This window comes from Hypanus sabinus, chromosome 2, assembly GCF_030144855.1.
Source record: "Hypanus sabinus isolate sHypSab1 chromosome 2, sHypSab1.hap1, whole genome shotgun sequence".
NCBI classification, from domain to species: domain Eukaryota; kingdom Metazoa; phylum Chordata; class Chondrichthyes; order Myliobatiformes; family Dasyatidae; genus Hypanus; species Hypanus sabinus.
Window position 1 is genome coordinate 46,322,776 of NC_082707.1, and position 13,079 is coordinate 46,335,854.

General features: G+C 48.0%; 2 protein-coding genes across 3 annotated transcripts in view; one reads left to right on the top strand and one right to left on the bottom strand.

Moving 5' to 3' along the window:
- Window positions 1-13,079, top strand: part of xxylt1 (xyloside xylosyltransferase 1) — a 199,171-nt gene that overhangs the window by 103,135 nt on the left and 82,957 nt on the right. The window lies entirely within an intron of this gene.
- Window positions 7,189-11,935, bottom strand: LOC132390593 (uncharacterized). Its single transcript, XM_059963200.1, has 2 exons — window positions 10,955-11,935; window positions 7,189-10,488 (listed from the first exon to the last, which is right to left on the bottom strand). The coding sequence occupies exons 1-2, from the start codon at window positions 11,492-11,494 to the stop codon at window positions 7,441-7,443; spliced, it is 3,588 nt and encodes a 1,195-aa protein (XP_059819183.1). The 5' UTR covers window positions 11,495-11,935; the 3' UTR covers window positions 7,189-7,440.

Sequence of the window (13,079 nt, forward strand, 5' to 3'; positions counted from 1 at the left end):
TATAACTGAGCCTCGGTGCTGGGGTGTTAGCCTGAGAGAAACTACAGATGTTGAGATGGAGGAGCAACACCTCATTTTCCTTCTGGGTAGCCTCCAACCTGACAGAATGAACATTGATCTCTGTAACTTATGGTAATTTCTCCCCCTTCCTCTTCTTTCATTTTTCGTTCCCCATTCCAGCTTCTCTCTTACCTCCTCTCTTTTCCTCATGTGTCTAATACCTCCCCCTAGTGCCCCTCCTCCTTCCCTTTCTCCCATGGCCCACTCTCCTTTTCTCCTCTTCTATCAGAATTCTTCTTCCTCAACCCTTTACCTTTTTCCACCTATCACCTCCCAGCTTCTCAATTCAACCAACCTCCCCCCAACCCACATTCCTTCCCCCTCATTTGGCTTCAGCTATCTCTGCCAGCTTGTACTTCCCCTCTTCCCCGCCCCCACTTACTTAATCTTGCTACTTTCCCCTTCCGTTCTAGTCTTGATGAAGTGTCTCAACCCAGCTGTTATCCTTTTCCATGGATGCAGCTTGACCTGGTAAATTCCTCCAACAATTTGCATTTCTTGCTCGAGATTTTCAACATCTACAGTATCTCTTCCTTATTCTGCCAGTGGTATTGCCAGATTTTGCAGAGACAACGTTATCGTGCCTCTGCAATTCCTTGAGCTGCCTGCTGCAGGTTGTCCACGTCTCTGAGGCCTACAGGAGGCCAGGAATCACTGCTTCTTGAAACACCATACGCATTCTCCCAGTTTTGAGACCCTGATCTTAAAGTACACTTTGTGCCAGGTGACCAAGGTTGTAGATGCCTACTAAAAGGGATGGTGAGTTTCATCATGATGTCTACCTTCTTTGTGAGGTGACTTTTGTGATACTGCGGTGGACGATCCAAGTTTTCCATGGATGTTGTCAGAGTGTGGAAACAGCAGCACAGGTTAATGAAAGATTTTTGTTTAGTGGATGTTGAGGCCCATTCTCTCATGTCCTCCAGTGACTGGGTGTGATGTCTTGGAGTTTGACGTTCATTCACGTGAACGCACAGGCATTATCTGCTCAACAACAAATGCTGTGTAACCTGCTGAAGGGTCTCAACCCAAAACGTCGACTGTACTTTTTCCCATAGATGCTGCCTGGCCTGCTGAGTTCCTCCAGCATTTTGTATGTATTGCTGTGTAACCTTTGTTCTAGAGTGAAAGTAACATATGTAGGTTCAACAATTTCCCACTAATCTTATAGATTTACTTCACACCAGTCTCATACTTGTTAGAGATGGGGTGCGGGATTGTGACAGGAAAGGATTGGGTCAGTAATACAGTTTAACATGACATCAGTCTATACATGACGTAAATATATATACTGTTGTTATTGCATCCCTTGCAGGTTATTGTGTTGGGGAGAAGTTTTGTTATATAACAACATATTTCAGGGGATTCTCATTTCAGAAGCAAAGTTCAGCTCAGCTGCTGTAGTAATTGCCTGTCATTATATTTTGTTTTCCAGCAGTGCTTTCGTGGCTGTTGTTCAGTATTATCCTCTGCAGAGTTGTACAGTTTGTTCTATCAGCTATCGAGTAGTTAGCACTGAGCATTTTCATAAAGGACTGGTGCAGCTTTACAGGGCAGTTAAAGTGGAGAGATTACTGCTTTGTCCAACTCCCTTTTTTTTACAGTCCCCCTTTAGCCAACTATTTTTGTCAGTCATTTACCAGTTTATTTTAATTGGCACAGCAATTTTCTCTACCTGGGAGGCAATGCCACAAGTAAATGACATCAACAGATAGTCAGTGTAACCCCCACTGGATCCTGCTGTTAATGATAAGATAAAGCTTCCTGTCTGCAACTTGCCTTCAGCAATTGACAACAATGGAAAATGTTCACAAACATTTGAGGTCCCACTGATGATTTCGGCAAACGTGTTCAAGTACTGCTGTGAATGACGTCAATGATTAATACACTGTTGCTGCAAAAGAGACGGTTCTAGATGCATAAACATGCGTCTGAGGCACGTGGAGGTGGTCCTTGAGGGATTCTTTTAAAAAACTTTATTTATTTTTATCCGCTTTGAATGCATGGAAGTGAAGGCAGCCAGATGTTTCCTAATTTTCTAGACTTGTTTATCAGTAATGTCGCATTTTTTTCACCTGCACTTTCAAACTCACAACAAATTAACATTGGAGAAAATTCAAACAATCTCGAGTTGCAATATATGAATGAGCTGTAACACATCCTGAATATCAATCGTTTGGGTGTATATTGTGGGTGAATAGCCAGTCGTCATTTCTACATTTTCAGATAGAGATTATTTAATTTGCTATTTGCACATGTTGTCTCAAAATGAAAGTATGCAAGCCAAATACTGTTATTGCACTTCAGTGAAAAAAATTGTGTTCTTTATGAACATTGGAGGAAACGTTGCTCGGGCTCTGAAGGTTCTATGATAATTTTCCTAATTCATTCACAAAAGGGGTGGCGCAGCAGCTTGATGTGTTTTGCTCAAAGCTCTCGGGACCTAGGTTTGATCCTGACCTTGGATGCAGCTGGCTGCATGGAATTTCCTTGTTCTTCCTGTGACTGTTTCCACCAAGCGCTGTCGTTTCCTCCTGCATCCCAAAGACATGTTAAGGGGTTAATTGCTGCTATAACTTGCTACGCGATGTAGGGTAGAGGTATAGCAATCAAAGTGGAGTTAATGAGCATATGAGCGAGAGAAAAATTTGAGGGCAATTAGGGATAAGATAAACTGTGGCTCTCTGGCTCCTGTCCCTCGACCAGAGTGAAAGCTATCTCCTGCGTCAAGTCAGGAGTATTGTGAGCCTCTTATCTAAGGAAGGACATGCTGGCATTGGCAATGGTCCAGAAAAGTCTCACAACAATGATCCCAAGAATGAAAGAGTTAATGTCTGAAGAGGGTTTTATGTCTCTGGGCCTGTATTTGCTGGAATTTTGAAGAATGAATGGTGTGGTGGGGGGGGGGGGGAGGTTCTCATTGAAACATATCAAATATTGAAAGACCTAGTTTGATGGATGTGTAGAGATGTTTCTTGTAGTGGGGGAATCTTGATGAGCACAGCTTCAGAATGGAAGGATATCCCTTCAGAGTACAGAAGAAGAGAAGTTTCTTTAGCCAAAGGGTAGTGAATCTACGGAATTTATTGTCACAGATGGCTGTGAAGGCCAAGTCACTGGGGTTATGTAAAGTGGAGATTGATAGGTTCTTGACTAGTAATGACGTTAGAGGTGAAGGAAGGAAAATGGGGTTGAGAGGGATAGTAAATCAGCTGTGATAGAATGGCAGAGTAGACTCCATAGGCCAAATGGCATTATTTTGCTCTAATGTCTTTCCTGTTAAACCCTGTAAGAATCCTGTATGATTCCATGTGACCTCTGCTCATTTTTGTAAGATCATAAGACCATATAGGAGCAGAAATAGGCTATTTGGCCCATCGAGTCCACTCCACCATTTCATCATGGCTGACCCAATTTTCCTCTCAGGCCCAATCTCCTGCCTTCACCCTGTATCCCTTCTTGCCCTGACCAATCATGAATCTTATCAATCTCTGCCTTAAATATAAAGACTTGGCCTCCACAGCTGCCTGTGGCAAAGAATTCCACTGATTCACCACTCTCTAACTAAAGAAGTTCTTCCTCATCTCCATTCTTGAAGGATGTCCTTCTATTCTGAACCTGGGTCCTCTGGTTTTAGACTCTCCCACCATAGGAAATATCCTCTCCACAGCCACTCTATCAAGGCCTTTCACCATTCAATAGGTTTCAATGAGGTTACTTCTGAATTCCGGTGAATTCAGGCCCAGAGCCATCAAACGCTCTTCATATGACAAGCCAGTTATAGAACAATCTGTTTCATCTTTTCTCATATGACAAACCTGTCATCCTATGAATCAATCGGATAAACATTTTAGTGCATTCCATTTTCTATAAATATACCCCTCTTTAAGTAATAAGACCAAATCTGTATACAAGATTCCAAGTAATGTCTCATCACTACATTGATTGAAGAAAGATATCTTTACTCTTCTACTCAGTTTTTCCTTCACTCGAGGCCAGCCTCCCTAATTGTGTTCGGTACCTGCATGTAACTTTTATTGATTTGTGTATGAGAGAGTGGGATGCTCTGATCTCTTACACTAAAAAAATCAATTCTATGATCAAGTAAGGCAGAGAAAATGCATTTCCATAAACTTTTAATGATGCAGTCAGCTTTGTTAATATTTTGCACTTTATTTAATTGATCTCTCCTAAAATAAGTATTTTTCACTTTTCTTCATTGTAGAGGTGGTAAGTTACATCTGAATGATATAAGATATGTCAGGTATTTAGAGATACAAGATATCTGCAAGGCAGCAACTCTCAGACACCTCCACATAGCCCTTGAAGAGGATTTCACTCCAGACCATCAGAAAACTGTCCCTGACATCATCAACTCTGGAGAACTCCCATCCACTGCCACAAAACCCATAGTTCCCTTACCCTTCACTTACCCTTCTACCTCCGACCTACGATCCACAAACCTGACTGTCCAGATAGACTTGTTGCCTCTGTCCGCGCCTGCCCCACTGAACTTGTACCTCAACTCCATTCTATCACTCCTGGTTCGGTCCTTTCTCACCTATATCTACAACTCTTCTCGTGCTCTCGATCTCTTCGCTAACTTTCAATACCTTGGCCCTGAATGCCCCATTTAGATCATGGATGTCCAGTCCATATACACTTATATGCCTCATCAAGAAGACCCTAAAGTTCTCTGCTTCTTTTTCAATTAAAGAACCAACCATTTCTGTTTCACCATCACCACCCTCCACCATCTGGCAGAATTGGTCCTCACTTTCAACAGTGTTTCCTTCTGCTCCTGCCACTTGATGGGTAGCAGTGGGCACCTGCATGGACACCACTGTGCCTACCTTTTCATTGGCTACCGTGTTCCAAGGCTTCCCTGGCAATACTCCTAAGCTCTTCTTCTGCTTCTGACGACTGCCTTAGTGCTGCTTCATGCACACACGCTGAGCTCGTCAATTTCATCAACCTTGCTTCCAAAATCCATTCTGCCACCAAATTGATTTAGTCCATTTTTTTCAACTCCCTCCCCTTTCTGGATTTCTCTGTCTCCATCTGTGGAGACAAACTGTATACTGACATCTTTTATAAACCTACTGATTCCCACAGTTACCTTGACTATATCTCTTCCCATCCTGTCTCCTGTAAAAATGCTATTCTCTATTCTCAGTTCCTTTGTCTCTGCCGCATCTGTTCCCAGGATGCCGTTTTCCTTTCCAAGACATCAGAGATGTCCTCCTCCTTCAAAGAACAGGGCTTTCCTTCCGTCACCATTTTGTTGCCCTCACCCGCATCTCCATTTCCAGAACATCTGTGCTCACCCCTTTACCTCTTCCCCCCTCCCCAACTTGTCCCTCCATCAGCCAAAGCGCTACACCTGCCCACTTACCCCTCCGTCACCTCCATTCAGGGCCCCAAACAGCCCTTCCAGGTGAGGCAACACTTCACCTGCGAATCTCCTGGCGACGTCTGTTGTGTCTGGTGCTCCCCATGTGGTGTGCTCCACATTGTGAGACCCATTGTAAATTGAGGGCCTGCTTCATCGAACACCTCCGTTCTATTTGTCAAAAGGGGAACTTCCTGGTGGCCAAACATTTTCATTTCGGTTCCCATTCCCGTTACGGCACGTTGGTCCATGGCATCCTCTTGTGCAATGATGAGGCCACCATCAGGATGGAGGAATAATTCCTTGCCTTCAGTCTGGTAGCCTTCAACCTGATGGCATTAATATCGATTTCTCCTTCTGTTTACAAAAAAAAAAGTTCCCTCTTCCTCCCCTCTGCTTCTATTTCCCACACAGGTGATGAAGTGTTTTGAGAGGCTGGTGCTGAAGCATATCAGCTCCTATCTGAATGGTGCCTTGGATCCGCTCCAGTTCACCTACTGAAGCAACAGGTCTACAGCAGATGCTGTCTCATTGGCTCTTCACACAACCTAGAACATCTGGACAACAAAGATGCATATATCAGGATGCTCTTTATCAATTACAGCTCATCATTAAACACCATCATCTCCTCAGAACTAATCAGTCAATTCCAAGACCTGGGCCTCATTGCCCCCTTCTGCAAATGGATCTTTGATTTCCTCACTTGTAGATTTCAGTCAGTTCGGATTAACAGAAACATCTCCACAATCTCCATCAGCACAGGAGCACCACAGGGATGTGTACTCAACTCCCTGCTCTAGTCACTCTACACCTATGACTGTGTGGCTAAGTACAGCTCCAACACCATAAACAAGTTTGCTGATGACACCACTGCTGTGGGCCGTATCAAAGACGGTGATCATCATACAGGAGGGAGATCGGAAATTTGGCTGAGTGGTAAAATGATAACAACCTGTCACTCAATGACAGTACGACCAATTGCAGACTTCAAGAGAGGGAAACCAGAGGTCCATGAGCCAGTCCTCACCAGAGGGTCAGTAACTTTAAATTCCTGGGTGTCACTAACTCAGAGGACCTGCCCTGGATGGATCACATAAATATTATTGTGAAGAAAGCACAACATCACCTCCACTTCCTCAGGAGTCTGCAGAGATTCGGCTTGTCATAAGAACGTAAGAAATAGGAGGAGTAGTCCATCTGGTCCGTTGAGCTTGCTTCGCCATTCAATAAGATCATGGCTAATCTGGCCATGAATTCACCTCCACCTACCTGCCTTTTCTCCATAACCCTTAACTCCCCTACTATGCAAAAACCTATCCAACCTCGTCTTAAAGATATTTACTGAGATTGCCTCCACAAGAATTCCACAGATTCACCACTCTCTGGGAAGAGCAATTCCTCCTCATCTCTGTCCTAAATCTACTCCCCAAAATCTTGAGGCTATGTCATCTAAAACCTTGGCAAATTTCTATAGATGTGTGGTGGAAAGTATGCTGACTGGTCAATGCCTTTGAGAGGAAAATCTTACAAAAAGTAGTGGATTCGGTCCAGTATATCATGGGTAAAATCCTCCAAACCATTGAGTACATCGACATGAAACATTGCTGTAAAAAGCAGCATCCATTATCAAAGATCCCCACCACCCAGGCCACGGTCTTTTCTTGTTGCTGCCATCAGGTAGAAGGTCCAAGTGCCTCAGGACTCGCACCGCAGGTTCAATCAAGAACCTTCTGATGCACCATCAATAACTCACACTGAGACGTAGGCGAGATATCGGCTTTTATTGACTGGAAGAAGGAACCAGGAGTGAGTGTCTATCATACAAGGTCTTGGAGACTGAGGCCGAGCTTCAGGCCGCAGGTCTCCTTTATACAGGGGCCTGTGGGAGGAGCCACAGGAGCAGTCAGCAGGGGCGTGTCCCGACAGGCACATAGTTCACCACATTCACCCCCCCTTCGTTTGAAAAAGTCCTCATGTAGCGAAGGTTCTTACAAGTCAAGCCGATCAGGCGGTCGAATCTGTCGCTGCGATCTACGTAGCACCGGCTGTGACCGCATAGGTGCCGGCAACATTGGCGATTGCACAGGGGACGGGGGTTGCGCGTGTTCTTGCCCACTAGGCGCCGGTGATCCCTCACGCATGTGCGAGGCGCCTGGTATAAATGCGTACGAAACGCCCGGTATACAAGTGTCGTGAGGAGTCTGTGTAGGGCCTGGTGAGCACGGTGTCAACTCTGGTGCAGGGTTCACAGTCACCGGAGAGCCTTCAGGGTAGTGGTCTGCTGCACCTGCGGGTGCCAGGTCGCGGATGGAGACCGTGTCCTCCCGCCCATCAGGTAAGACCACGTAAGCATACTGGGGGTTCGCATGTAGAAGGTGAACCCTCTCCACCAGCGGGGAGTATTTATTGCTCCTCACATGTTTCCGGAGCAGCACTGGCCCCGGGGACGTCAGCCAAACTGGTAGGGTGGTCCCAGTGACAGACTTCCTGGGAAAAGAGAATAGGCGTTCGTGAGGGGTGGCATTGGTGGACGTACATAACAGAGAGCGGATAGAGTGCAGTGCCTCAGGGAGGACCTCCTGCCATCGAGAGACCGGCAACCCTTTTGACTTAAGGGCTAAAAGTGTGGCCTTCCACACTGTGGCATTCTCCCGCTCCACCTGGCCATTACCCCGGGGATTATAACTCGTGGTCCGACTGGTAGCAATGCCCCTAGCTAGCAAGTACTGGCGCAGCTCCTCACTCATAAAGGAGGACCCTCTATCACTGTGGATATAGCAGGGATACCCGAACAGAGTGAAGAGCTGGCGCAGGGCTTTTATGACGGACGTGGCAGTGGTGTCGGGGCAGGGGATGGCAAAGGGGAACCGTGAGAACTCGTCAATAACACTGAGAAAATAGACATTGCGGTCAGTGGAGGGAAGGGGGCCCTTAAAGTCAACACTCAGGCGTTCAAAAGGGCGGGTGGCCTTGACAAGTTGTGCCGTGTCAGGACAGTAGAAGTGCGGTTTGCACTCGGCGCAAATTTGGCAGTCCCTGGTCATCGTCCTGATGTCCTCCAGGGAGTACGGCAGGTTCCGAGCTTTCACAAAATGGTAAAATCGGGTGACCCCCGGATGGCAAAGTTGTGCATGAAGGGCGTACAGCTGGTCGAGCTGTGTGCTAGCACATGTTCCCCGGGATAGGGCATCAGGGGGCTCATTGAGTCTGCCAGGCCGGTACAGGATATCATAGGTGTAGGTGGAGAGTTCTATCCTCCACCGCAAAATCTTATCATTTTTGATCTTGCCCCGCTGTTGGTTGCTGAACAGGAACGCAACCGAGCGCTGGTCGGTCAGCACGGTGAATCTTTTGTCAGCAAGATAGTGCCTCCAGTGCCTAACAGCCTCCACTATGGCCTGGGCTTCTTTCTCCACCGCGGAGTGCCGAATTTCAGAGCCTTGGAGGGTGCGAGAAAAGAATGCTACTGGTCTGCCTTCCTGATTAAGGGTAGCAGCCAGAGCGAAATCGGAGGCATCACACTCCACTTGGAAGGGAGCGGTCTCGTCCACTGCATGCATTGTAGCTTTGGCAATGTCCGCTTTAATGCAGTTGAAGGCCGCGCAGGCCTCAGCAGAGAGGGGAAACGAGGTAGACTTGACCAGGGGGCGAGCCTTGTCTGCGTAATGGGGGACCCATTGGGCGTAATAGGAAAAAAACCCCAGGCACCGTCTGAGGGCCTTGAGAGTGGTGGGAAGAGGCAGCTCTAACAGGGGGCGCATACGTTCGGGATCAGGCCCAATAACCCCGTTTTCCACGACATACCCAAGTATAGCAAGGCGGGTGGTACCAAAAACACACTTGTCCCTGTTATAAGTAAGGTTCAGAGCTGCGGCCACTTGGAGAAACCGTTGGAGGTTGGCGTCGTGATCTGGCCTGTCATGACCACAGATGGTGATGTTATCCAGATAGGGAAATGTGGCCTGCAGTTGGTACTGGTCCACCATCCGGTCCATTTCCCTCTGGAAGACAGAGACACCATTCGTGACACCGAAAGGGACGCGCAGGAAGTGATAGAGCCGGCCGCCCGCCTCGAAGGCGGTGTAGGGGCGGTCCTCTGGGCAGATGGGGAGCTGGTGATAAGCGGATTTCAGATCTATTGTCGAGTACACCTTATACTGAGCAATCTGGTTGACCATATCCGCGATGCGGGGTAGGGGGTATGCGTCAAGCTGCGTAAACCTATTGATGGTTTGACTATAGTCCACCACCATCCTATCTTTCTGCCCAGTCCGAACAACAACTACCTGGGCCCTCCAAGGGCTTGTGCTCGGCTCAATGATCCCCTCCCTGAGCAGCCGCTGCACCTCTGACTGAATGAAGGCCCGGTCCCCCGCGCTGTACCTCCTGCTTTTGGTTGCCACAGGTTTACAGTCGGGGGTCAGGTTGGCGAACAGCGGTGGGGGAGGGATCTTGAGAGTGGAGAGGCTGCAAGTGTCGGTAGCGCAGCTGTTGGCCTGGTTCTGGATGGGATGTGTGTGTCCGTGTGTGTGTGTGGTCAGTAGCGGGGTATGTGAAGAAGTCCCACAAAACTGAGGATTCTTGACAGTGAGTGGTGGAAGGGGCCCGTCGTATACCATAGTCACACTTTCGAGATGGCTCTGGAAGTCCAGCCCCAATAGCACAGGTGCGCACAGATTAGGCATGACCAGCAGTTCAAAGTCCCGATATTCTGTGCCTTGCACCACCAAAGTCGCTACACAACCTGCCCGGATGTCTGCGGACTGCGACCCAGAGGCCAAATGGAACCTCCGACTGACCGGCCGCGTTGCAAGTACGCAGCGTTGCACTGTGTCCGGGTGAATAAAACTCCCAGTGCTGCCCGTGTCAAACAGGCATCCAGTCCAGTGCCCCTCCACCTGGATGTCCATCATGGACCTTGCAAGCTGGTGTGGGGCGCTTTGGTCGAGAGTCACAGTGGCCAGAGTTGGATCGCCGTCGGGGTACCCGGTCAGCATCGGAGGGTTGGGGGCGGGGCATGCTGATGCCGACAAAGATGGCCGCTCACATCCGGGGTACCCGGTCAGCATCGGAGGGTTGGGGGCGGGGCGTGCTGACGCCGACAAAGATGGCCGCTCACATCCGGGGTACCCGGTCAGCATCCGAGGATCGGGGGCGGGGCGTGCTGACGTCGACAAAGATGGCCGCCCACATCCCAGCATGCAAGATGGCGGCCCCCACGTTTCACCCGCAGCGCTGCACCCCGCTCGAGGTTGAGACTTACAGACCTTGGCGAAGTGGCCCCGCTTTCCGCAGCTGGAGCAGGTCGCTTCTCGCGCTGGACAGCGTTGTCGAGGATGTTTCTTTTGGCCACAGAAATAACAAAACACGAGTTTCTGACGGGCCACAGCCGTGGTCTGGGTCGGGGAGCGCATGGAATCGCGACTGGCGGCGGCGTTGGCGAATTCGCTCCCGGGAGCCGGTGGTGGCGGGGTCTGAGGCGTCCACGAAACCGGCGGGGAAATCGCGCGACTGGACAGCGTCGGCGTTATGCAAAGCAGCTTCTAGAGCATTGGCTGTCTCGATCGCCGAGCTTAAGGTAAGATCTGAGTTCTCCAGCAGTCGCTGGCGCATGTACACTGACCTCAGTCCCGTCACAAAGGCGTCTCGCACCAGCAGCTCCGCATGCTGTTCTGCCGTGAGCGTCTTGCAGTCGCAAGCTCGGACGAGTGTCTGTAGTGCTCGGAGAAACTCAGCGCACGATTCGCCAGGCCGCTGTTGCCGGGTAGCTAAACGATGTCTTGCGTAGACGGTGTTCACCGGCCGCAGGTACTGTCGTTTGAGGGCGTCCAGTGCCCCTTCGTAGGTCGGCAGGTCCCGGATAAAGGAGTAAACTTTGGAGGAGACCCTCGAGAGTAGGATTCTGTGCATAACGGCGGGTTCAGTCGCACGAAGCTCCGCCAAGTACGATTGGAAGCATGCAAGCCAGTGTTCAAAAGCGAGAGCTGCGTCAGGGTCTTGAGGGTCCAAATCCAACCGGTCCGGACGCAAAACGGGTTCCATGTTTTAAAACTTCCAGTCAATAAAATTGATGCACCATCAATAACTCACACTGAGACGTAGGCGAGATATCGGCTTTTATTGACTGGAAGAAGGAACCAGGAGTGAGTGTCTATCATACAAGGTCTTGGAGACTGAGGCCGAGCTTCAGGCCGCAGGTCTCCTTTATACAGGGGTCTGTGGGAGGAGCCACAGGAGCAGTCAGCAGGGGCGTGTCCCGACAGGCACATAGTTCACCACACCTTCAAACATCAGGCTCTTGAACAAAAGGGATAACTACACTCATTCTTTTTCTGGTGTTCCCACAGCTGATGGACTCACTTTAAGGATGCTTTTATCTTGTTATTTTGTGCTCACTATTTATTGCTATTTACTTTTATCTACATTTATACAGTTTGTTGTCCATTAATCCTGCTTATAGTGACTGTCTATAGATTTGCTAAGTATACCTGCAGAAAAGAAACCTCAGGGTTTAATGTGGTGACATACGTTTACCCTGATAATAAATTTACTTAGAATTTCGAACTTTGAACTTGCCTCTTCTCACCTGCCTATCACCTCCGCATTCCCCCCTTCCCTTTCTCCTATGGTGCATTCTTTTCTCTGATCAGATTCCTTTCTCTCCAGCTTTCACTTTTCCAACCCACTTGGCTTCACTTGTCACCTTCAGCTATCTTCCTTTCTCCCCCCCCCCCCCAACTCACCTTTATATTCTTGTATCTTCCCCCTTCCTTTCCATTCCTGAAGAAGAGTCAGCCCAAAATGTCGATTGTTCATTCATTTCCATAGATGCTCTCTGGCCTGCTGAGTTCCTCCAGCGGTTTGTGTTTGCTGCTTTGGAATTTCAGCTTCTACAGAAATTCTTGTGATTATATTTTAGAGATAGCTGTAAGTTTATTAATTGAAGGGAAAGATGAACTCCAAGAACATTACAGTCATCAGAGCAAGTAGTGAGCAAATTGTTGGACCTGCAGAGTCAGATTCCTGGGCCCTGAAAAACTTCACCTTATGGTCTTAAAAGAACTAGCTAACACGAGAACTAATGAATGAGTGTTAACGTGCTTAAATTCAGAGAAGGTTTTGTTAGATTAAAAAAGCAGCAAATATAACTGCTTCATTTTAAAAGGGAAGGAGACAAAGCAGGAAGTAACAGGGGAGTAAGCCGAGGACCTGCCACACAAAAGCTTTTAGCAAGCCAACAAAGAAGATTACAGATATTCAGATAGAGTCAGGATGATTTTGTGAACAGGAAATGGTGTTTGATCAAATTATTGAAGTTCTTCCAAGTTACATGTGTTGTACATGGGACGGGGTGGGGGGGGGGATCTGTTTGTAGATTTCCAGAAGGCATTTGTGAAGGTATGACATCAAAGGTTTTGCACAAAACATGAGCTAATGGTGTAGCAGGTGCTATGTTGGTATGAGTAGCAGGAGGACACGGAGAGAAGAATATAGATATAAATGAGCAATTTTCTATTTGGTATGAAGTGCTGGATGGGATGCCACAGGGATCAATGCTGCATCCTTAGATTTTCACAATGTATATAAATGACTTTGACGATAGGACTGAAGGGATGATTGTTAAATT

Coding starts and splice junctions, on each gene's coding strand:
- LOC132390593 (XM_059963200.1), bottom strand. CDS start 11,494: ATGGAACCCGTTTTGCGTCCGGACCGGTTGGATTTGGACCCTCAAGAC. Junction 10,489..10,954: donor ACGCTGTCCAGTCGCGCGAT/TTCCCCGCCGGT, acceptor TGTGAGCGGCCA/TCTTTGTCGGCATCAGCATG.